Consider the following 26,105-nt stretch of genomic DNA (forward strand, 5'->3'; position numbering starts at 1 on the left):
AACACAAACTCTAAACACCAGAGACATGCACCTTGAGTGGAACCAACAGAGTCAGCCCTGTAGGCTCAGAGATAAACTGTCTGATTTTTTTACAGTGAACACATAGAAAAGAACTAGTAAATCAATGCCCCAATCAACATATTCACAAGCCATAAAGAATATTCTAAAATAAACATAAATTAATAGGTATTGGTTATTTCCTGCAGTGCTAAATAAATCGCAGTATGGTGAGGACTCAATCAAGCAAGTTATCCTTTCTACTTCGTTTTCTATTATACAGTTTCATTCTCACTTACCTTCTCTAGTTCCATAAAAAGGGTTAAAAAAACAAACAAATTGGATACTAATTTAGTCGTGAAACATGTATTAGCTTTCAAAGTCTTAAAATCTAGTTTATACCAAAATGCATAGTTTTCACAAGAAGAATTTCCAAAATAAAACTTACACAATACTGAGAATCGAATCTTTAAGTTTAATGGAATGGAGACATTTCCTCCACTGGGCTACAGATGAATGGACATACAAACTGCAAGAACAAAGTCAACACTGGTAAGGCATAGAGAACATCAAGACATTGCATATATCTAACAATGATCGCGAAGTTCATTCAGAAGGAAAGAAGAGTAACATACAAATTTTAGGAAAAGGTGCTGCTGCTTTTGTGCAATGGTCAGAAAAGAAAAATGAGAGTGAGGGTAGGCCTAAGGTAAAGAAATAGGCTGCTGAGCAAAGAAAAACATATGAAGACTGAAAAGCAGGAACTAGTGCAATGCACAGTCAGGTTCACACGCTTAGTCCTTGGGCAAAACTCTTTTTTTGAATTGCCTTACCTCTCTACTACACTGATCTATAACTTTTGGATGACAGAGTGGCCCACATAGGGAGTGGCAAACTATGGCCTACAGGCCAGATCCAGTCTGCCACCTGTTTTAATCCAGCCTGAAAGCTAAGAATACTTTTTACATTTTTAAAAGTGTGTGTGGGGGGGAAATCAAGGGTATTTTATGACAGGGGAGATTTATATGACATTCAAACTACAATGCCCATAATGCTCTACTGGAAGAGAGTTACACTAGGTTTGCCAACTCTTCACTTTATAGTATTGGACTCATATGAAAAAGACATACTACAGGTTGAGTAACCCTTATTTGAAATGCTTGGGATTTCTGACTTTTTCAGATTTTAGAATGTTTACATCATACATAACAGTTGAGTATTCCTAATTCAAAAATCCAAAATGCTCCAATGAGCATTACCTGCCAGCGTCATAACAGTCGTCAAAGAGTTTTAAATTTTGGATTAGAGATGCTCAACAGTAATCTTGCTTAACCTTTGTAAATGCACAATTTTGTAAAATTCTCCACACAACTGGAAAGTGAACAAACCATATAATATTAGTCATCATCATCTGACTTTGCAGATTGTGATTTGTTTTACCTATCTTAGTAAAAAATTCACTAAAAGTTGGGATTGGGCCTTCCTGCAGCCAAAATGTTGGTTTAATCCCTGTTTTCCTGCCCACATTCTAGCCTACATAAATTAAATATTCTCTGTCTTTGTGCTGTTCAGGATCTTCTATTTCTGGAGCACCTCGATTTTAAAATTTTACATACCTCTTCTTCCAAGAATATTACAGAAAGGGAACATTCTGTGACAAAGAAACATATGGCTTACTATTCAGAACCAGTGCAAGTCCAGTTTATGTGGTAGTTGCAACATAACATCAAATTGTGTGTATATATAAAATTCTTTGCATTAATCCACACTTTTTGTATTTGTTTACCATATTTTACTTATCTTCTGATTTCAAAAGCAAAAGTAAAACAACATATTCTAATGTTAAAAGTGTTGACACCTACCAGCCATTTTGAGCTCCAAGCCACATAGTTGGTAAAAGACTACTCATTTTCTGGGCTTCTTCTCTCACCAAGTCTTGTTCATTTGGCAGTACTGATATTTGATCTTTATATGCATCTGAGTCATTGCTGGAAAGGGAGGGCAAAAGGAAAGAAATCTGAGTATACTTAACTATCGTTATAGTTTTCAGGGACTGAATACTTCTATATTTAAGTTTGTTCATTTGTTTATTATTTATTTATTTTTTAGAGATAGGGTATCACTCAGGCTGGAGTACAGTGGCACAATCAGGGCTCACTGCAGCCTTGACCTCTCAGGCTCAAGCGATCTTTCCACCTCAGCCTCCTGAATAACAGGGACTAGAGGCACACACACTATCACACCTGGCTTCAACTTTTAGTCAAAAAAAAAAAAAAAAGAAACCACCAAAATTCCAGAAAAGCCAAAGTCAAAAGCTTACATCACATATTTCAACAATTGTACCAGAAATAACATTAACAAACTAGGAAGCCCAAGGAGCAGAAAAGATAATAAGACATGGTAATGAAATACAGCAGTTAATATTCAGACAATTACTATGGCTGTCTCTTATTTTGGGTTTTGTCATAGTTTCTTCTCAGGTGAGAGAGAAGGGAGGGATACACACATACAAAAAGGAGGGAGAAATATAAAGAATTACCTAAAATAAATTAATAAACTGAAATATGTTTAATATTCTATTATCACAAAACCTTTCCTTTGAATTGTCAGGGCATATTTAGTAAAAGATATATAACCAGGCTATCAAATTCAAACATGACTTATTCTTAAATTAATAATTCAGGCCAGGTGCAGTGGCTCACGCCTATAATCCCAGCACTTTGGGAGGGTGAGGTGGGCGGATTTCTTGAGGCCAGGAGTTCAAGACCAGCCTAGTCAACATGATGAAACCCCATCTCTACTAAAAATACAAAAATTAGCTGGGTGTGGCAGCACATGCCTGCAATCCCAGCTACTTGGGAGGCTGAGGCAGGAGAATTGCTTGAACCCGGAAGGCGGAGGTTGCAGTGAGCTGAGATTGCACTGCTGCACTCCAGCCTGGGTGACAGGGTGAGATTCCATCTCCAAAAAAAAAAAAAGAATTAAATGTTAACCCATTTATGCTGGAGGTTGCAAATTTTTTTTGTAAAAAATCAGACCTTAGCGATGACCTTGAGCAGTAGGATATGAATAACTCCCACAAGCTTAGCATTCCAATAATGGACCACTAGGCATAAATGGGTTATTAATTAATCTTTCTTACTTTATACACTAAGAATATTAAACTTTAAAAAGGATCTAGTTTAAAGAGACTCTCATCTAGAGGGGATCTAGAAAAGGCAGGAAAGAAAATGAAATAATTCACTAAATGGGCCTAGATTAACCAACCCTTTAACGGAGGAGCCTAAAACAAACAGTTTTCTTTGGTTTGTTTGTTTTCTGAGACAGAGTCTTGTTCTGTTTCCCAGGCGGCAGTGCAGTGGTGATATCATGGCTCACTGTAGCCTCCAGCTCCCAGGGCTCAAGCAATCCTCCCACCTCAGCCTCCTGAGTAGCTGGGACCACAGGTGCATGCTATCACGCCCAGCGAATCATTAAGTTTTTTGTAGAGATGAGGGTCTCACTATGTTGCTCAGGTTGGTCTTGAACTCCTGGACTCAAGCAATCCTCCTGCTCAGACTCCCAAAGTGCTGGGATTATAGGCATGAGCCACTGGAACTATCTGAATTGTTTTTTAATAAAATATTTGCATGAAAACTAAATTCAAAAAGGTCATCCACACCCATGTGGGAAACTTGTACAATGGCAGATTTAAACAATGGCCAATTTTGCTGATAACTGGAGTGAAAATTAGAGTAGGGGTGGGATTAAAATGACAAAGAATTACTTATAGAATGGAAGACAGTAAGTACAAAAAAAAAAAAGAAAAAAAAAACAGATCAGAGGAGAAAATGAACAGAAAGATTTTGACTAATATATAGTCACACACCTGGTAAAACCATTTTGGAAAATGATGGACAGCATATATGGTGGTGGTTCCACAAGATTATACTACTATATTTCTACAGTACCTTGTGCATGTTTACATACACAAATACTTACCGTTATGTTCCAATTATCTACAGTATTCAGTACAGTAACATGCTGTACAGGTTTCTAGCCTAGGAGCAATGGGCTATACCATATGGCCTAGGTGTGTGATAAGCCATACCATCTAGATTTGTGTGAATGCACTCTATGATGTTCACACAATGATGAAATCACCTAATGACACATTTCTCAGAACATATCCCCATTGTTGACTGATGCATGATTATACTTTTATAGATAAGATTTTTTTTTAAATTGGAAGGTGTACAGAAGAAATGGGGGGGAATATCCAGCGAGAATGATGGAGCAGGAATACATGAAATTATCACAAGAATAGGTATCTTTTAATCCACCACAGTGACACTAATTAGTGGAAATCTTTTGACTGTTTGAGATTATTTTGGTTCCTTTTATTTGTGCACTTCACCCAGTTGCCTAAGTTGATGACCCATTATTATACCTCGACTGATACACTGGGGAGAGGTCTTCTGGGATCTGAACTCCCAAAGGATCTGTAAAGACATGCTCTGTGTAGACGCCAGTTTGGGAGATGTCCACTGTGTCTTCAGCTGACCCCGCATTCCCTTCTGTAGCTTCAGTTGCTTCTTCTGCTGTTGGAACATTTTCATCAACCTCACTATTTTCTGCTTCCATTTCTACAAAGTAAATAAAACACTATTCCAAGTCTGGGCTTTTCTCCTCCAATTATTTCCCCACACAAACCCCTGTTATAGAATTCCATTCCATCTACCCACTCCTTCACACTGTACCATGAAATTAAGAATTCTTGATTCCATTTAACAGTCATTACAGCATTTTTTTTTTTTTTGAGACGGAGTCTTGCTCTGTTGCCCAGGCTGGAGTGCAGCGGCGCGATCTTGGCTCACTGCAAGCTCCACCTCCCAGGTTCACGCCATTCTCCTGCCTCAGCCTCCCGAGTAGCTGGGACTACAGGCACCCGCCACCACGCCCGGTTAATTTTTTGTATTTTTTAGTACAGACAGGGTTTCACTGTGTTAGCCAGGATGGTCTTGATCTCCTGACCTCGTGATCCACCCGCCTTGGCCTCCCAGAGTGCTGGGATTACAGGCGTGAGCCACCACGCCCGGCCTACAGTATCTTCTTTCAAGTTCTTTCAACCTTGTTACTTAAGATCTAAATTAAGTCCATAATGAGGCATCTGAGCGTAGCCTTAGACTCTATACAGATGGCAGGTAAAGAGAATGGATATACCTGGTGGTTTATCCATCACTGGAGAAGCACCATTTGTACTAGGGGAAGTGGCAGCTCCCGTCACACCTTCTGCAGAACAACCAACCACTGTGATGCCTCCTAACAGGCTGTCTGTCTCTGCTGAGCTGTTGCTTGTCATACTTCCACATAAAGATGCTTTGTCTACCTGACCAGATTCTGAAAGATCTTCTCCTGCAGGGTAGTCTGTTTCTCGTGCACCTGAAAAATAAATCTTCTTGTAACAGCAAAGTAAACTTCTATAAATAACATTTTTTTTACTAAAACAATTACAGGTTTGAAATGAGAATTATGCAGGTGAGATGTACAGGTAGTTGAATACAGGTAGCATTAAATTTACATAAACAAATCTTCACAATATGGGAAGGTAACTTAAAAAATTAAGAAAATACTTCTATTAACACAAGTGCAAATAAACATAAAAATGTCAGAAAATAAACTTTTTTTTTTTTTTTTTTTTGAGACAGAGTCTTACTCTGTTGCCCAGGCTGGAGTACAGTGGCATGATTCAGCTCACTGCAACCTCCGCCTCCTTGGCTTAAGTGATTCTCCTGCCTCAGCCTCCTGAGTAGCTGGGACTACCGGTGTGAGCCACCACGCCTGGCTAATTTTTGTATTTTTGGTAGAGACAGGGTTTCAGTATGTTGGTCAGGCTGGTCTTGAACTCCTGGCCTCAAGGGATCCACCAACCTCAGACAAGTCCTAGGATTACAGGTGCGAGCCACCACGCCTAGCCAGCTTCTGTTCTTAGTGAGCTCCTCAGCAGCCACAGGTTAAAAACAATCTATTATATCTGATAACGTCAGCCAAAAAAAAATTCTTTTAAATCATCAAGACTACTGCTACTACTTGAAGTATAAGCTTCTATCCATTACTGTTAAAAATTAAATACCCCAAGTATATAGGGTGATTAAGATATTCGTAAAACATTAAAAACTAAGCATTTATAATATAAAAATATTTACAATATAAAAATAAATCTCGTTTTTTAATTTAGAAAATTGTTTTATTTATATCACACTAAAAACTTTTATTGCAGTAAAAATAATATATATATAAACAAAATTTGCCACTTTAACCATTTAAAAGTGTACAATTCAGTGGCACTAATATTTACAATATTGGCATTAATATTTATAACATTGTGTAGCCATCACCATTATTATTTTTTTTTGGCGACAGAGTTTCACTCTTGTTGCCCAGGCTCGTGTGCAATGGTACAGTCTCGGCTCACTGCAACCTCTGCCTCCCAGGTTCAAGCAATTCTCCTGCCTCAGCCTCCCAAGTAGCTGCGATTACAAGCGCCTGCCACTGCACCTGGCTAATTTTTGTATTTTTAGTAGAAACGGGGTTTTACCATGTTGGCCAGGCTGGTCTCGAACTCCTGACTTCAGGTGATCCGCCCACCTCAGCCTCCCAAAGTGTCTGGATTACAGGCGTAAGCCACCATGCCAGGCCTTTTTTTTTTTTTTTTTTTTTTTAACACAGGGTCTTACTCCCATTGCCCAGGTGGGTGTGTAGTGGTGCAATCGTAGCTCATTGCAGTCTTGACCTCCCTGGCTCAAGTTATCCTCCCGCCTCATTTTTTGATTTTTTGTGGAAATGAGGTCTCACTATATTGCCCAGACTGGTCTCGAACTTCTGGGCTCAAGTGATCGTCCCACCTTGGCCTCTGAAAGTGCTGGGATTATGAGTGTGAACCTCCATGGCCGGCCTATTTCTAAAGCTTTTCCATCACCTCACACAGAAACTCTATGTTTTTATGAATGTGCCTATTCTAGATATCTCATATAAGCGGAATCATATAATATTTGTCCTTTTGTGTCCAACTTATTTCCTTTGGCATAGTGTTTCCAAGGTTCATCTGTGTTATAACATGTGTCAGAACTTCTACCTAGAGGATAATGTATTGTACTCTTAAAAATTTGTTAAGAGGGCTGGGCATCCCAATACTTCAGGAGGCCAAGGCAGGCAGATCACTTGAGCCCAGGAGTTCCAGACCAGCCTGGGCAACATGGTGAAACCCTGCCTACAAAAAGTACAAACAACTTAGCCAGGTGTGTTAGTGTGCGCCTGTGGTCCCAGCTACTTGGGAGGCTGAGCTGGGAGGATCACTTGAGCCCGGAAGGTCATGGCTGCAATGAGTACAATGAGTTGTGACTGCACCACTGCAATCCAGCCTGGGCAACAGAGTGAGGCCCTGTCTCAAAAAAACAAAAACAAAAATGTGTTAAGAGGGTAGATCTCAGGCTGGGTTCAGTGGCTCATGCCTGTAATCCCAGTACTTCGGGAGGACAAAGCGGGTGGATCACCTGAGGTCAGGAGTTCAAGACTAACCTGACTGCCGGGGGTGGTGGGTCACGCCTGTAATCTCAGCACTTTGGGAGACCGAGGCGGGCAGATCACGAGGTCTAGGAGTTCGAGACCAACCTGGCCAATATGGTGACACCCCATTTCTACCAAAAATACAAAAATTAGCCAGGTGTAGTGGCTCGTGCCTGTAGTCCCAGCTACTTGGGAGGCTAAGGCAAAAGAATCACTTGAACCCAGGAGGTAGAGGTTGCAGTAAGCCGAGACGGTGCCACTGCACTCCAGTGTGAGTGACAGAGTAAGACTCCATTCAAAAAAAAAGACTAGCCTGACCAACATGGTAAAACCCCGTCTCTAGTAAAAATGCAAACAATTAGCCAGGCGTGGTGGCAGGTGCCTGTAATTCCAGCTACTCGGGAGGCTGAGGCAGGAGAATCACTTGAACCTGGGAGGTGGAGGTTGCAGTGAGCCGAGATCATGCCATTGCACTCCAGCCTGGGTGACAGAGTAAGACTCTGTCTCAAAAAAAAAAAAAAAAAGGTAGATCTCATATTAAGTATTCCACAATAAAATATAAAAAAGAACTTCATTCCTTTTTATGGCTGAATAATATTCCAACATATGGATATATCACATACACTTCTTTAATTTTTAAACTAATGTTTTAACATCACATAATGTTTAATCCAAAACTTTAGAAGACCTTTCCTTATTAATTAATTCAAACAGTCCTCTGGCTCCCAGTTATTTTCTCATATTCCCATTGTTTTATTTTCTTCACAGTATTTTTCACTACCTGAAAATATCTTCTTTATTCAATGGTTTCCAGTTTGTTTTTTAATCTTCCCTAACTAGAACATAAGCTTCATGACAGCAAGGTACAGAACTGCATCTTCAGCTGCTACATCAGTGCCCAGCAGGTAGGTGGATGGAGGGGAGGGCAGAGAAACGCATGACTCACTCTTACCTGGCACACTTGCAATGCACAGAACATGAGAGTTGCAAACAGTGAAACTGTCTAGGATGTTGCCAGGTTGAACAGCATCAATAATAAGAACTTTTGTAGCCGAATGAGTGCTGGTACAGATCCAAACTAGACTGGATAATTCTTCTTGATTTTTTAACTCCTTCTGCTGTTCCTGTATAGGCAAAGGAGGAAAAATGTTTAAAACAATATGTATGTACAAATATTCATAAGGTGGTGCTGTTACAGTAAAAGGCAATACTATTTCAAATTTATTTCCAGATTATTTGGAAGGGTAAAAATACAACCACTGATGTGGTTTGGCTGCGTCCCTACCCAAAACTCAACTTGAATTGTATCTCCCCGAATTCCCACATGTTGTGAGAGGGACCTGGGGGGAGGTAATTTAATCATGGGGGCCAGTCTTTCCCATGCTATTCTCGTGATAGTGAATAAGTCTCACGAGATCTGATGGGTTTATTAGGGGTTTTCACTTTTGCTTCTTCCTCATTTTCTCTTGCTGCCACCATGTAAGAAGTGCCTTTCATCTCCTGTCATGATTCTGAGGCCTCCCCAGAGGTTACCTATGTAAGCCCAGTTAAACCTCTTTTTTCCTTCCCAGTCTCGGGTATGTGTTTATCAGCAGTGTGAATACAGACTAATACAACCACCTATCAATATTAATTAGTAGATGAAAAACTAGCAGTTAGGCTGGCACAGTGGCTCACGTCTGTAATCCCAGCACTTTGGGAGGCTGAGGTGGGAGGACTGCTTGAGGCCAGGAGTTTGAGACTAGCCTGGTCAACATAGTGAAACCCTCGTCTCTACAAAAAATAAAATTAGCCAGGTGTGGTGGCGTGGGTGTGTAGTCCCAGCTACTTGGGTGGCTGAAGTGGACAGATCACTTGAGTCCAGGAGGTTAACACTGCAGTGAGCCATGATCATGCCACTGCACTCCAGCCTATGTGATAGAGTGAGACTCTGTCTCTAAACAGCAACACAAAACTAACAGGTAAAGCAGAACAATGATAAAATGTTCCATTATCTTGATCACTGTAGTGATTACATAGGTGTACACATGTGTCAAAACTCTGACCTATACCCATTTCAAGTGCACACTTTATTGCATGTAAATTATACCTCAATAAAATTGATTTTAAAAGGGTGCTGAGGGACAGTAAGCCAGGGCATAGTAATCCCAATTAGAAGCTGGACCCAGAGGCAAATTTTGGATGAAAGAGTTAAACTCATAGTCTCATAAACCAGGTCAAATGTTAGTACACACACTTACCTTAAGTTCCTGATCTAACTTATCTAAACTACTCTGAGAGGCACTTCGCTGTTTACTGCCTTCTGTATCCAAACCAGCAACATCCTTGTAAAATACACTTGCTCCAACAACAGAACCACCATCTCTGGTCTTCCCACCAGATAAATTGACTCCAACAGCACACCACAGCTTCTCAGGTGAAAAAGAAAACAACATTAAGTCTAGAAATGTTTAGAATTTTCATGTTTTCTTAAAATAACTAATGGTTGTAAATACAAGTCTCTAATATAAACTAATATTATAAAATGAACAATAACCTCACCATAGAAGTAATACTTATACTTTTTTGGTTTTAGAAAAAAAACTACCCAGAGTTTAGAAAACATCTCCTTTTAATTCACAATGAACTTACTTTCATTGATGTATCTTTTTCATCCAGAGGTCTGAGATAGACAGGCACAGGTAAATTTTTCATCTTATTTTCACCTTGACCATTGGTTACCTAATAATGGTGGAAGGAGGAGTGAAAAAGGCACATTAGTAAGCCTCATCAAAAGTGAACTTCTTACAGATCCACTGAGACATGAGCAAGCACTGCTGTTATTTACTCCTTGAAATCAAGTTCAGGTTTTTTGTTTTTTTGTTTTTTTGAGACAGGGTCGCTCTACTGCCCAGGCTAGAGTGCAGTGGCTTGATCATGACTCACTGCAGCCTCAATCTGTTGGGCTTAAGCGGTCCCCTCCCACCTCAGCCTCCAAGGTAGCTGGGACTACAGGCACAGGCCACCACACCCAGCTAATTTTTTAAATTTTTTGTAGAGACGAGGTCATGCTATGTTGCCTAGGCTGGTCTCAAACTCCCTGAGCTCAAGCCATCCTCCACCTTGGCCTCCCAAAGTGTTAGGATTATAGGCATGAGCCAATAACAGGCACCATGAGCCAATGACAGGCATCAGCCAATTTTGCCATTCTTATTTGAAAAACAGAAAAATCAAGTTGAGCAATTCAATAAACAGGATATAATGGGAGCTCAAAAACAGGCTCTAATTCACACATATGCGCACACGTGCACAGGCATATGTGTTTGTACATGAACATGTGAGTCTTTTGGGGTAGGAATTATGGAGTAGACAGATAAAGTTCCTGAAGACCTGAACTTAATTTTAAATGAACAGTTTGAAAAGTTCCATGCCAATAATTTTTTCAACAATGATGCTGGTTTTTTAAAAAATGAAATCTTCAAATATTAAACCAGAATTGCTCTGGTTACAGCAGAGCGGGTACCTCAAACTCCATGCACTTAGCCACCCTTTATTGACTCCTCCCCTCCTCACAGACTCAGAGCATTTCATTTGAGTTCTACAGCTCTAGAAAACAGCCTGAAAACCACCACCCTCCATGCTTAAATGTGTGCCCAGTCCATGCGGCTGAGATGAGCAGGGCTGGGATGCATACGGTGAATCCTTCATGCCCACACACACTCAACTCGCCCTCTTCTTTCCTGCTGGATGCTCTTACCACATGTGCATATTACCTGTTTGTACTTCTGAGGCAGACTCCAGCCAAAAGCCTGCACTCTACCGTCTTCCTTCTGAACATGTGCTTTTACCTGACGATACTGCTCTCTCTTTTGTTCTCTGCGTGAGGCTAAACTAGCTTCAGTTCTAAAAGGAAAAAAGATTTTCCTAATTACATGAATACGTTTAATTACGTTTATCCCCAGTTTTATCTCTCCTCTGTCACTAAAACAGCAAAAACAACAAAAATTTACATGATTTCAAATTAGTTTATTTCAACTATAACAGCTCCTTAAAAAGTGTTATAATAGGCCGGGCATGGTGGCTCATGCCTGTAATCCCAACACTTTGGGAGGCCGAGGAGGGCAGATAGCCTGAGGTCAGGAGTTCGAGAGCAGCCTGGCCAACATGGTAAAACCCCGTCTCTGCTAAAAATACAAAAATTAGCCAGGCACGGTAGTGCGGACCTATAATCCCAGCTACTCAGGAGGCTGAGGCAGGAGAATCATTTGAACCCGGTGGAGGTTGCAGTGAGCCAAGATGGTGCCACTGCACTCCAGCCTGGGGGACAAGAGCAAAACTCCATCTCAAAAAACAAACAAACAAACAAAGTGTTATACTAAAGCTGGTCTTTTTAAGTTTGTGCAGTGAATTCAGTGCCTAAGCTTTAACAGGTTACCAAGCAGCTTTGTTACATTAAATTGAATCATCAGCCACCAAATTTATATCAGGTTTCAGATGCTGGCCATATGAAAGGGGAAAATTCTTAAGTATGTTTGGCTTTTTTGTTGTTGTTGTTCATTCAACAAATATTTACTGAGAATATCCTAATGCCAGAAAACGTGCTAGAAGTGATTTGAAACTTGAGTAAATCAATATCTGCTTAGGAAGATTGATATAGGTTAGATTTTAGATCCCATTAACTTGTTTCAGAAAATAAAAATGCAAACTGATTTGGTAAACTTTGGAGTTATACGGTAAAATATTATTAAAATGATTTTGAAAATAATTTGCCATTATTTTGGCCATTTAAATTTTCATAAGATGAGTTGCTATGTATATATACCACAGTTAACATATCTACCTATATGTCAGATACTTTACAGATAACTGTATAATTGGATCCAATCACCTTTGAGATAGGTTATCAGATTAATTTTACAGACAGAGAAACTGGGGGCTCTGAAAGGTTAATTTGCCCAAGTGTTTGTACCTAATGAGTAGTAAAGTCAGGATGGAAAACCAAGTCCTCTGACACCAACAGAAATGTTCAAACATTTAGGATAAAGGCTCATTTATCTCTAAAGGCCATTCACATTTCTATTAATAGGTATTTATCAATGTTGTCATACCAGCAAAAATGAGGCATTTTAAAAAAAATCCTTCTCTTTTATAAAAACTGAAAAGCAATTTTCATAAAAACTTTTGACTACAAGTAATTTACTTAAAGACAGCCAAGTTACAGAAATGATTTTTTTTTTTTTTTCAAGATGGAATCTCACTCTGTCACCCAGGCTAGAGCAATGGCATGATCTCGGCTCACTGCAACCCCGCCTCCTGGGTTCAAGCGATTCTTCTGCCTCAGCCTCCCAAGTAGCTGGGATTACAGCCACACATCACCACGCCCAGCTAATTTTTGTATTTTTAGTAGAGACGGGGTTTCACCATATTGGCCAGACTGGTCTTGAACTCCTGACCTTGTGATCCGCCCACCTCGGCCTCCCAAAGTGCTGGGATTACAGGTGTGAGCCACCGTGCCCGGCCCAGAAATAATTTTTTTATAGATTTACCTGAATCCTTAGAGCTGATAAGAGGCCAAGAATATTCTGAACCACTAACTTAATTTAGAATATAATGATTAATTTGGAAAAGACTTACTCTTCACTAAGGAAATCAAAGGCTTTGGACTTATCCCCAGGGAGCTGAGATAAGGTGCTGCTTCTTTTCTTGACGGACGGAGTAACATGAGACGTGGGTGCATTGTACTTCAGATTAACAGGTGGTTCAGGCTTCTTAGTCGTGTTACTTGAGGAGCTGAAAAGTCGGCTGAAACTAAAAGAAGAAAGTATGTCTGTGTGTCACATGTACTATGAGAAACAATCCTTGATTTTCCACAAACTTTAATGTTGAAGAAAATTTCAGAGTACTTTTACAAGGCAATGAGTTAGAAATTGGCAAAAACTGTTTTTGTAGTCATACGCTGCAGCCTTAGCAGTAACTCGTAGCCAAACTCAGACATTCAGTGAAGAGAAACTATTGCTTAGAATGGCGGGTGCCTGTTCTTTAACTAGCAATTTGTATAATGAAAGCAAGAAGCTCTTAAATAGAGGAAACTTCTCCTACTGAATAAATATATTTTGGTTTTTTTGCTAGCTCCTCCTTGGTGCAAGGTAAGAGCAATTGTTAAACAGCAAGGTTATGGCTGTGTGATGTGATATAAAATGGTTTTTTTGCTAGCTCCTACTTGGTGCAAGGTAAGAGCGATTGTTAAACCGCAAGGTTATGGCTGTGTGATGTGAATGGAAGCTTAGTATGCCAGTTCTAAAAACAGCTTATTATAATCAAGTACTGGAACACATATTACCATGTTAACACACATTTTATACATTTTGTGATTAAGCTCAATTTAAACAACTACTTTCGTGTCTATTTCTTTTTTAATTGACACTTCCATTAAATAGCAGATTCACCAAAAAAGGGTAAGTTTTAATCACAGTAAACACATAGTACTTCTAGCACAAACATAACTCAAGCTCAATACATACACAATATTACTCAAACCCTACAAGCACTAAATTTCTCATCTTCACTTTGTAAAGTTTCTTACAATCACAAAACCAGCCAATCAGAAACTTATTTAACGGGGATCCAGGTCATTTTCAAGTCTCTAAATAATTCCCCATTATTTAAATTTGGCAGAGGATTGCAACAAATGCACAATCAACATGATGCAGCTTACGATATCATATTTTTTGTCCTTGAGAAGAGCCTTACCGAGTTGGCACACTATATATTTAAAAAAAAAAAAAACAGTTCAGTTTAGCTACTTAACCATTACCCCTAGTTTAAAAAAAAAAATGAAGGAAAGAAAATGGACATAAAATCATTCTTGGAAATAAATTTTGACTGTAATTTTCTTGTCTCATGTGCTGTCTAACATCTTTGTTTTTCAATACTTACAACTGCCAAATGCTTGACCTTTTTTTTTCCTGCATGGCTGGATTTTCTCGTGATGCCCTACATTCAAAAAGAAAAGAAAAGAAACATTTATCAGTGAGGTATTCTACCTTTCTTTCTGAAGAACAAGAGACCCAAGAAGTTCATGGGATACACAGAGGGGAGTCAACAATTAAGTTCAATAAATACTGTAGTTACTTTGACCTACCATGTGTCAGTCAATCTGCTAAAGATTGACTTTAATTCTACTAAGAAAAATAAAATATCATCCCTCCCTCAAAGAGCTTAGTCTACCGACGAGGATTGTAATATGTGCTAGACAGATAGCCAACATGCCTGAATGATATTTAAAATTTTTTATTGAAAAGATACCCTCTAACTTTCCCTTTTATTAAAATATTGCCTTGTAAATTCCCATCTTTACATAAAAGTCTCTATCATCTATACTCGGAGCTCTCACAAAATAGCTTGAAACTTTGGCGTCCTGAGGGGTCATTTTTCACAAGACTAAAACTTTTCCATCACTGGAAAGATAACCACAGCAGGGAAGAGGATAAACTGGATTGACAGGTGATTCAACAAAATTTCAGAAAATAAGATATTCCAAATTGATTTATGAGGTGGTAGGGATTCTGCCATCATAATCAGAGCTCTCTTTTCACTACTTTTTTGTTATGAACTAAATTAAAAACATTCTTTACTTCAGTGAAGTAGTTAAAAGAAAGCTACTATTTCCTTTAATTTGTTGACTACCACTTGGCTGCTAGAGTTAAAAACAGCAATGGAAAGTGAAGTCCAGCTGGGCACAGTGGCTCACACCTGTAATCCCAGCACTTTGGGAGGCCGAGGCGGGCAGATCACTTGAGGTCAAAAGTTCGAGACCAGCCTGACCAACATGGTGAAACCCTGTCTCTACTAAAAAATACAAAAATTAGCTGGGCATGGTAGCGCACACCTGGAAACCCAGCTACCAGGGAGGCTGAGGCAGAACTGCTTGAACCCAGGGGGTGGAGGTTGCAGTGAGCCGAGATCACACTTCTGCACTCCAGCCTGGGCACAGAGCAAGACTCCATCGCAAGACTCCATCTCAATAAATGAATAAATAAATAAATAAATAAATAAGGTCCACTTTCAGTTTTTTGAATATTTACTTATTATTTATTCGATATCCACTAAATACTGCAGTTAAGAACATACACTTTCTAGTGGGTTAGTTTCCTTATCTAATAAATATAGATTAGAATACTGATCTTCCTTATGGGCAGTTATAAGCAATTACAATTACAGCAAATTGTAAAATGATATGTTAAAACACTTGATTCTAATATAACATTGGTAAAGGGTACATAAACTGTGAAATAAATGATAATCCTAAAGAAGTAAAAGTTGGCAATTAGAGAATGTGTTCATAAACTTAAAAACAACATGTCAATGCATACTATTATTGGTAAATCTGATATGACAATCCAAACTCAAAAATATGGGTAAATTAGGGGGCAGCTCATTTACAAACTTTTCAGTTCTTTCTAAATTAAATAAACACTATTACTGAGACTACGACCATTAGATGGCAGCATTGGGTGAGATTTAAGAGCCCTCTGACTGAAAGATACCAATGGAAGGGTGTACTTGGCATGAACAGTTAGAAAAGAGAGAAAGAAATCAAGCAAGAGTATTTTACAGAAAGACACTGAGTCAAAATAATTTATTTTCCTGTGTTGCATATGAAATTGTGATTTTTTCCTGACATTACTGGGGAAGTAGTATTGATTTCTATACTTGAAAAATGACCATCATTCCTAAGTAATAATAATTGCCTTTTAGAGGTCGTAGTAACATCCTCCAAGATCCCTTACTGGCCCAAAAAGCACCTCCTTTGATCACATTCTGTTGCTAATTCTGAGTGTTACTTTAAAAAGTCTCTCCTAGTAAACAGAGAAAGGGGCTTGGATCTTACAGGGCAGGATGTGGATCTTAAGTTCCACATGAAGGAATATTCAAACCTACAAAATAATAGTAGGAAAATAATGGAGTGCTTGTCATACAAACCGAATCATCTCTGTCCATCGAACAGCTTCTTGAAGCTCCATCAATCTCTCTTTATACTGGTTTCGCTCCATGAGAACACGGGCCATTTCTACTCTAGTAAACCGTTTCCTCTGGGCTGTGGGAATATCACTCTATAATGACAAGAAAATGACATATCATTCTGGAAGCTTATAAATGTCTTGGTGTTCATCTCAGAGTTACGCAAAATCTTTCAGTTTTTAAACACTCCTTAATTTTTAATCTAGTAGATCATTTAAAGAAAAATGGCCTTATAAAAACAAAATCAACAAAGACTTTTTTTTTTTTAATATATTTTTTGAGACAGGGCCTTGATCTGTTGCCCACCCTGAAGTGCAGTGGTGAAATCATAGCTCACTGCAGCCTGGAACTCCTGGGTTAAAGCAATCTGCCCACCCCAGCCTCCTGAGTAGCTTGGACTACAGGTACATGTCAACATGCCTGACTAATTTTTAAATTTTTTTGTAGAGACAGGGTCTCGTTATGTTGCCCAGGCTCATCTTGAAATACTGGACTCTAGTGGTGCTCCTGCCTCAGCTTCTCAAAGTGTTGGGACTACAGGTGTAAGCCACTGTGCCCAGCCAACAAAGAGATTTAAATAATCACTCATGACTACAAGGATAAAAGGCAGCAATTTAATTTTTGAATATATACACAGATATTTGAACATATTATAAAGAAATCATAAAGAGTAGTGTGGGTCTGTTCTCATGGTTCTTAAAAATATATAAAAAATAAAGCTAAAAAATAAAAAGAATAGTAGGGGGCTGGACGCAGTGACTCACGCCTGTAGTCGCGGCACTTTGGGAGTCTGAGGCGGGTACAATGCTTGAGCTTAGTTTGAGACCAGCCTGGACAACATAGTAAAACCCTGTAGCCAGGAGTGGTGGCACACACCTGTAGTCCCAGCTACTTGGGAAGCTGAGGTAGGAGGATTGCTTCAGCTGGGAGGTCAAGGCTGCAGTGAGCCATGACCATACCACTGCAGTCCAACCTGGGCAAGAGAGTGCAATCCTGTCTTTAAAAAATAAAACAACAACAACAACAAAAACAAACAGTAGGGCCAGGCACGATGGTCCACGCCTATAATCCTAGCACTTTGGGAGTATCACTTTGAGCCCAGGAATTTGAGACCAGCCTTGGCAATGTGGTGTGAGATCCCATCTCTACAGAAAATAAAAAATTAGCCACGTATGGGGTGGCGCACAACTTTGGTCCCAGCTACTCAGGAGGCTGAAGTTAAAAAAAAAAAAAAAAAAAAGCATAGAATTGCTTGAGGCCAAGAGTTCAAGACCAGCCTAGGCAACATAGTGAGACCCTGGCTCTACAAAAAATAAAATTAAATTAATAGCCAGGTGGGGTGGCATGCACCTGTAGTTCCAGCTACTTGGGAGGCGGAGGCAGGAGGATCACTTGAGCCCAGGAGTTCAAGGCTGTGGTGGGATATGATTGCCACTGTACTCCTCCAGCCTGGAGGAGTGACAGAGCGAGACTCTGTCTCTAAAAAATAGTAATAATACTAAAATAAAAATAAAGGATAGTGCAGATTTTAAACTAAAACCAAAATTGTTATCTACATAGATTTAATACACTATTGTAAGTTTCACCTAAAAATGTTGCTCTACCATTATTTTAATTCATGCTCTGTAACAATCGTCACTCAGAAAATAGTTATAAGTTAGTTCCATTTATCTCAAATTACCAAACCACATACTCACCCAAGACCAGCATTAAGGGTAAACTTATTACCTAGTTACCAAGGTACTCAACTATAAGAGTCGCTAAAATACCAACATAAATGCAAACAGATGGAGACAATTGTATTAGCCAGAATTACTCTTAGACAGAGTATGTGAATATAGAGTAAGCACAGGGGTAAGACCTCAAGGGAACATGGCTCAAGTCAACGTCCTATAGGCTTTCATTATCCACATTTTGGATCAAAGCTGAAAGGTTTGGGACATAAGAAAGACACTAAGCTTAGCCCTTAGCAGTCCTCCTCCTTTGTTGTTCTGTTATAGAAACTGGGCCTCTCCTTTCAATAAAGTTAAACAACAAATGATAAAGATCTTAAGTTTATAACACAGCAAGCCCACTAGTAGGTATGTACTCTGGAAAGGCTACTGCTCCTGCCCACCTGGAGACTTGTACTGTAATGTTTGTAACAACAGCATTGTAAAAAGCTGAGATAAACTAAATATTCCTTAACAGGAAAATAAATACATAAATTGTGACTATTCATTCAATGGGATATCATAAAGTAGTGAATATGAATGATAACTACAGCACTGTACTACATGGATGAATCTCAAAAACATGCCACTGAGGAAAAGAAGCTGGTCTCCAAGACTAAATATAGTGTGAAACACAAAAAAGGAAAAATTAAACCATATATACATATGTGATATGATAAAATTTTTTTTTTAAGTTAAGCAAATGATAAATATAGGATAGCAGCTTTCTCTGCAGGGGAGGAACACAGAATAGTTCAATGTCTAGTAATGTTCTAATTATCAGATTGGGTGGTAGGTTCACAATGTTAATTTATTATGATTCATAACCTGCATGTCTTACATGTTTTTGTGTGTATCATTACATAAGATACTAAAAAACAGAGACTGAAGGGGCACCAAGTGATCATTCTGTCCAAAACAACCACATATCTTTGGTCTGATTTTTGACCTGCAAACATTTGTTATAAGAATGATTATGAGGCTGGGCTGGGTGGCTCACACCTGTAATCCCAGCACTTTGGGAGGCTGACCGGGGTAGATTACCTAAAGCCAGGAATTAGAGAGACCAGCCTGGCCAACAAGGCAAAATCCCACCTTTACTAAGAATACAAAAAATTAGCCAAATTAGACTTGTAGTCCCAGCTCCTCGGGAGGCTGAGGCACAAGAATGGCTTGAACCTGGGAGGTGGAAGTTGTAGTGAGCTGAGATCGCAGCACTGCACTCCAGCCTCGGTGACAGACTGAGACTCTGTCTCAAAAAAAAAAGACTAGGGGTATGCTAAGGATATTAGCAAGAAGCTCATATTTATTCTTCTGTACTTATGTTCACAACAATATGAACTAATTGACTAGTACTAAAGTTCTAGACTTCATCTTTTTAATACTGTTAAATAATTTTTATTATTAAGCTTTCATATTTCTAAATCAAAATTTAAAACGAAACAACAATAACAACAACCAAAAACCCCAAAATGTCCCAGTTGGTCCTCAAACTTGAACATGCAAATACAGGTAAGAGCACAGAGGCACAGAGGGAAAATGAGCACACTGCATGGAGCTAGAAAGCTCAGCATCTGGATACCATGCAGAAGCATGAGCTATCCTATTCATGACCATAAACATGTTTCCTGACTTTTAAAAATCTTTATAGTATTATATCCAAAGCTTACTTAGGAAGATCTTCCCGAAACACCAAAACATGGTAAGGTAAGAAAAAAAGTCCAAAATTGTAAACCTACATCATCGTCATCTTTTGCTTTTTGCCTTGCATCTTCAGCTTCTGCCCGAGCTCTAGTGGGGAAAAAATAAAACAAAACATGTTATTTGAATTGAGCTCATCTTTTCAAAAAAATAAGAGTAGGTCAACAATTTTAACTACCACTAAAGGATTATTTTTCTTTTCCCAAACAGGGTATTTAGCCACCTTCATTTGGTGGAGTATCATCATCTCATAGCATTGTTCAGAAATAAACAGGTATTAAAGAAAGTGGGATAAAAAAATAATGTTTTAAATTTCCTTATTATCAAAACAAAGATGTTTGAACAGTCTCTAACTCTTTTTGCATCATTACAGACATAAAAAATAACAATATTTAGGCCGGGTGCAGTGGCTCACGCCTGTAATCCCAGCACTTTGGGAGGCCGAGGCAGGTGGATCACCTGAGGTCAGGAGTTCAAGACCACCTTGGCCAACATGGCGAAACCCTGTCTCTACTAACAGTACAAAAATTAGCTGTGTGTGGTGGCAGGCACCTATAATCCCAGCTACTCAGAAGGCTGAGGCAAGAGAATCGCTTGAACTCGGGAGGCAGAGGTTGCAGTGAGCCAAGGCTTTGCCACTTCACTACAGCCTGGGCAACAGGAGTGAGACTCCGTCTCAAAAAAACAAAAAACAAAAAACAAAAGACAATAATATTTAGATGACAGGCTAGCAACTGGAGGGGCCTGCTCACAGCAGAGGCAATGGGCTGGGGCACTTTGCCCTCTCCCAGGCAGCTCTTGGCCTTCCAGGCTTGAGTGGACAGAAGGTCTCAGTCTCAGGGTTACATCTGTAACCCTTTGTGGCATAACTGGCAGAGAGTTTGGTTTAGAACAACACAGTTAAAACTTACTTCCTAAGCTCTTCCTCCAATTCTCTGTTCTTTTCCTCTAGTTTCAGTTTGGCTTGCTTCACAGCCTCCAATTCCCCCTGCAGCACATCTTTCTCACAGGTCAGTTCATCCACTTTTGCTATCAAATCATTCTTCACTATATTCAAAGCATTTCTAAGAAACACATATTTCAAGTGCATCATTACAAATAAATATTCTTTCCATCTTTCAGCTATTCCTTTGTAGACTAAACTGTACAACCATAGACAATAATTTAATACTTCAAGACATTCTACCCGATGTTGTTTGTAGATAAATGCAAAAAGAACACAAAGCAACAGTCTAAGCTTTTACTCATTTATCAAATGAATAAAACAAGACAGACCATCAATTACTAAAAAGTGAGAAGATTAAATTTTAAAAATAGCATTCTAAAGGTTACTATTGTTAATAATTCCTCAGAATATATTACCCAATCAATAAAGTAAAATTATTTCTTGATGTTACCTTTAATAAATAATGAGAAAACAGTTTAAACTGGAAAGTTAAGACAGTCTATGCTGAAGAAAAAAACCTGACATCCAGTTCCTTTGGGTATAGTGGGCATAGGACCTTATTATAACTGCATTCTGTCTTGGATATACACAGATGTTCCAAAGTTGCTCTGACACAGCAAACTGACAAAGGAACCCAGTCAGCTTTTCCACATGACTGGGGATCTGTCCCATTAAATGTGTCTGAGGGCTTAAGACTCCACAAATTGCACCCAAGAATGCACAGCTATGGAAGACAGCTCTGAAGAGGAAGGCTGAGTATACATGAAAATATTTGTGTGGAAATAAAAGAAACCCCAGGAGAAGAGATAAGAAAACAGACAAATGTTAAGGGAGGGAGCAAAAAAAGTGTAAAACCAGGACAAATTTAGAAGATTAAGAAAAAGGCATGGATACTTATAGAGTGAAAAGGAGATGACAATCTGTGTTTCTACAAAAAAACAGGGCAAGGGAACATATCTAACAGGGCAGTGTAGGTCCCAACATTAGGGTGTGTGTGTGTGTGTGTGTGTGTCTGTGCACGCTCAGAGTTGGGGAACAAGATGGGACAGGGAGATTCCATTAGTATTATGTTAAAACGATGAAGTGTCATTGACTTGGACAAGAAGAAAATTCTTTATCTTCTGTTAAAATTTCACATATACTTACTTGGTTTCCAACAGTTGTGTATTTTCTAATATAAGATTCTCAACTTCCCGACCCATTCCTATCAAACGAAAAAAGATAAAGACTTTGAAAATAAATGCATCAATAATTATATACATTTAAAATATAAGCTATAGTCACAAGTTTTATTTTAGAAATTTTATCTGTCCTTTATTAATTTTATTTTGACTATAATTTCATTTGATGGACCTACTTTAATAGATTATAAAATTATAAATAATTATTCATTACGAACAAGGCTAAAGATTTTGTTGGCCTATTTCTTTTTTAAATCTGAATCGGCTTGCTAGGGAATGAGGCCAATTTTCAATATCTGTTAGTCTATATTTCTCATAGATAATATTTCAAAAGGATCAAGACTTTTCTGCCAAATATTCTAATATTCCAACATTACATAGGGTAAAAAAGAACAGCTTTAATATGGATCGAAATTGTTTCTAAATCACATCTGACCTTGTAGGCTTTTGCCTAAAAATTAGACCTTATTAATAGAGAACAGGCAAAAACAAGGCTAAAGAAAGATAGAACCCCAAGGCAGATGAAACCTTACCAAAGAAATTATGGTCTTAAAGCCCATGCATTCCATGTAAAGCAAAAACAAAGAACAAGAAATGTTTTACGTAAGAAACAGCATGAAAACAGATTATTAATCTATAAAGTTTTATACATGATATGAAAAACATCTGGAATCACAATGTTATGATTTAATGCATAATGATGTGCAAAAGACAGAAATAAAGATGATTTCCTTCATTCATAAGGATGCTGATATACCTAAAAAATGCTTTACCAATTCTTTCTCACAATAAGATTAACTATAATTAGATTGAAAATCTTCAATTAACAATACAAACTTTCCTTCAAAGTGCCACCTATAAAATAATAATGTTCAGTTATCACTTGAGTGAATGTCTTTGATCGTGTTTGGCATTTTAATGACTACTGTGAGATAAGCACGTAGAGCATCCAATGCAAGATCCAATGGAGTGGTCTTTAGGGAGAAGAAAGCTATTAATTTGCTTCTCCTAAGAAACTGAAGAAATGAAATAACACACTAGGGAATATCACTCAAAAAACAAAAAATCAAAGCAAAACAAAACAAAACAAAAAAAACCCACCAGTCACTCATCTTCAAGGAATTGTGAGCTAATAATGTTGGAAAATCACATACAATGGAAGAAGTAATAATCATAACCCAAGTAAACAGGAAAGAAATCTTTCTAAAGAAAACTACATACGACAAAGGAGTTAACATGTCCCTTTATTTTAAAAAAGGTAATTTTCCAAATGATTTAAAATTACTTAAAACAAAAACAGCCAACCTAGGAATGCTACATATTCTGTGTACCTGGACTCATATTTTGTCTATATTCTAATTTTCTCAAAGATCAGGGTACTTACACCAGAAAGAATTAAATATCAGAAATAGATTAATCATCTACCTATGTATTATCCACAAACTGAAACCAAACAAAACAAAATAAAAGTCCCAAAAAAGTTTCCAAATTCTAACTCCAAAATGATCTTTGGCAAGATATTTGCTTTAAACACTAATGCTAACTTTTTCTCCCTTTGTAGATACAATGGCTGGGAATGTTAACTTTTTAACAAAGTTATAGAGACAGAAGAAATAAGAATGTAGACTGGTTGAAAAAAGTTTATATAGTAACTATGTTTGCTATAAACTCTCAAGCACTTAGATAAGCGTGAAAGCTGAAAATATATGAAAGGCAAAAAAATAGTTGAGCAGAAAAAAATGATGAGAAAGCATTAGATGAGAACAGCAGCCAAGAACACCTAGCTTAAAAAGCAGTAATATTAAAATATTCAAAATCATACACACCAGAATATTCCCCTACGTAAGCGGCCCAAGAGAAAAATGAACGAGAATCTCAATTAGATTGTTTTCAGAAAGCAAGAACTAAACTCATTTACTTTAAAATGAGAGAGAGGAAACAAAGAAATCGATGAGATGTAGAGAAACCATTAACTAAACACAATTAAGTGTAAATATTTATAAAAAGGAAAAAAATTGAAATGTGTGCTACAGGAAAAACAAATCCTATAATATAGTTTCTAAAGTTTACATCAGCCATGAAGCCAGTAGACAAGACAGATAATTCTGTAAACTGGAGGGTATAAAGGACATTTTTGAAAAGGTACGAAGTCCTCAGTGGGCTTAGAAAATTCACTGTATGATCCATATATTATCCTACTTGGCTTGCACGTCTTTGGGTGCATGAATACTGCTACTGCGTCCTCACCATCACCTAAATGTCTGTCCCACTATAATATGTTGTGAATTTCCTTGTACTCTACTTCTATTGTTGGTCTTTTTGCATCAATGATACAACAGCAACAACATTTTAAAATTATCGTTAAAAGATTAACTGGCAATGTACAGAGCTTACTCTTAAGGGAAAACACTACAAAAAGTCATGAGGATACCAAATGGAAATACATGATGGTGCCTTTGAGTCTGCATGAGACCCGGATGAAGTAGAAATAAAGCCTTTCCGAGATCGCAAAAATAAATAAATAAAGTTTACATTAAATGTACACATTCCCAATGAAGAGTTATCTTAATATATGGTGTATAAATTGAATATATAACCAATAGGATTATCTAAAATTTCATTTTGAAATGATCAATAACTCTTTATAAGAAAAACATAAAGTGGCCTCATTTCTATTCAAGACTTAAATGAAGCACAAACTTAGGTCTAATACATTTGAAAACTATACTTTTTAAAAACAAGCAAAATAAAAAAAAAACTGCCTGGCAGTTTTTAAAATCACAGAAGTTTCATTTGGATTTTAACACTGATTCTCAAGCTAGGTCCATAGATGAGCTTCAGAGTTATATGGTAATCCCTTGAGAAGATGCACAATTTTATCTAGTTCTACATGTGTGTTTTTCCAAAGGTACATTGCTCTCTTACAAATTCACCTGTAAAGAATTTTTAATCCCAAAAGGAGAAGAATCACCGATTTTGAGGTGAAACAAAACTGTCAGAACTATTTAGCAATCCCATTCACTCAGTTGCTATGTGCTAAATATGCAACAGTGAACAAAGACACAGTTGTCTCAGCCACATTGAGCTTATAGTCTGTCCAGGGAGACAGGTACCTAAAAAATAACAGTAAAGTATGAAGAGTGGTATAATAAAATGCAGTGCCATGGGAATACATTTCAGGGAAAACTAAGCTTTAATCAGGGGATCAAGGCAGAATTCCTGGAGGATGTATCACTTAAGCAAGGCAAGAAAAGAAAAAAAAAAATATATATATATATACATATATGTATGTATACACACACACATTTAGGAGAGGGAACAAACAAGCCTTGGTGATTGGCTGTGAGGGAAAGTGAGAGGTGCAGGATGGAGAGCTTTCATTCACTAAAACAGTGCCTGTTGGTCCAAGAGCAGCCTTGGGGGACAGAACAATAAAGGTAACAAACTGAGCTTTATACATGTCAAACGTAAAGCCCTCCAAGTCATCTTAAGGGTGTCTAGCATGCAATTAGGAAATAATAGTCTTGGGCTCTAGAAAAAGATCTGAGATGGAGGTAAAAACTTGGGAGTAATTAGCCATGAAAACCAAGAAACAATGAGAGCAAACATGATTTCTCAAACAAAGTATCAGGCCTAGGACAGGAGCGCTGATACCTGAAAGACGAGCAAAGGAAGCGGATCCTGTTAAGATGACTGAAAAGGTAAGAGTCGAGACAGGAAAGGACACAGGCAAGTTGATATCACAGAAACCCAGCAAAGAGAGTTTTAAATAAGAAAGTTGAGGAATGAGACACCAATCAAGATAAAGGACAAATTGTTGAGATTCTTTTAAATTAGTAAAATCAGAAAAAGGTTGCGCTGGCGTGATGGTGCATGCCTGTAGTCCCAGCTACTTGGGAGGCTATAGGCAAGAGGATTCCTTGAGCCTAGGAGTTCCAGGACAGCCTACACAATGTAGTGAGATCTCGCCTCAAAAAAAAAACAGTAATTGAAGTACTGAGTCCATATATAATGATTCAAATT

At 38.2% G+C, this 26,105-nt stretch overlaps 1 protein-coding gene across 11 annotated transcripts in view; it reads right to left on the reverse strand.

The window, feature by feature from the left end:
• Positions 1–26,105, reverse strand: part of SPAG9 (sperm associated antigen 9) — a 158,257-nt gene that overhangs the window by 23,032 nt on the left and 109,120 nt on the right. For 6 of the 11 annotated variants that reach the window (XM_003817430.6, XM_008970634.4, XM_003817431.5 and 3 more), the window contains 14 exons: positions 22,048–22,105; positions 20,867–21,019; positions 19,994–20,045; positions 16,504–16,634; positions 14,458–14,514; positions 13,156–13,329; positions 11,295–11,424; positions 10,174–10,263; positions 9,783–9,950; positions 8,495–8,666; positions 5,200–5,418; positions 4,427–4,622; positions 1,860–1,985; positions 446–526 (listed from right to left, as the gene is read on the reverse strand). In XM_003817430.6, the coding sequence (XP_003817478.3) occupies positions 446–526; positions 1,860–1,985; positions 4,427–4,622; positions 5,200–5,418; positions 8,495–8,666; positions 9,783–9,950; positions 10,174–10,263; positions 11,295–11,424; positions 13,156–13,329; positions 14,458–14,514; positions 16,504–16,634; positions 19,994–20,045; positions 20,867–21,019; positions 22,048–22,105 (1,807 nt within the window). Of the gene's footprint in view, positions 1–445; positions 527–1,859; positions 1,986–4,426; positions 4,623–5,199; positions 5,419–8,494; positions 8,667–9,782; positions 9,954–10,173; positions 10,264–11,294; positions 11,425–13,155; positions 13,330–14,457; positions 14,515–16,503; positions 16,635–19,993; positions 20,046–20,866; positions 21,020–22,047; positions 22,106–26,105 lie in introns of all 11 variants that reach the window. The other 5 variants (XM_034942481.3, XM_055101991.2, XM_034942477.3 and 2 more) reach the window with 1 other exon arrangement.

This window comes from Pan paniscus, chromosome 19, assembly GCF_029289425.2.
Source record: "Pan paniscus chromosome 19, NHGRI_mPanPan1-v2.0_pri, whole genome shotgun sequence".
Classification (NCBI taxonomy): domain Eukaryota; kingdom Metazoa; phylum Chordata; class Mammalia; order Primates; family Hominidae; genus Pan; species Pan paniscus.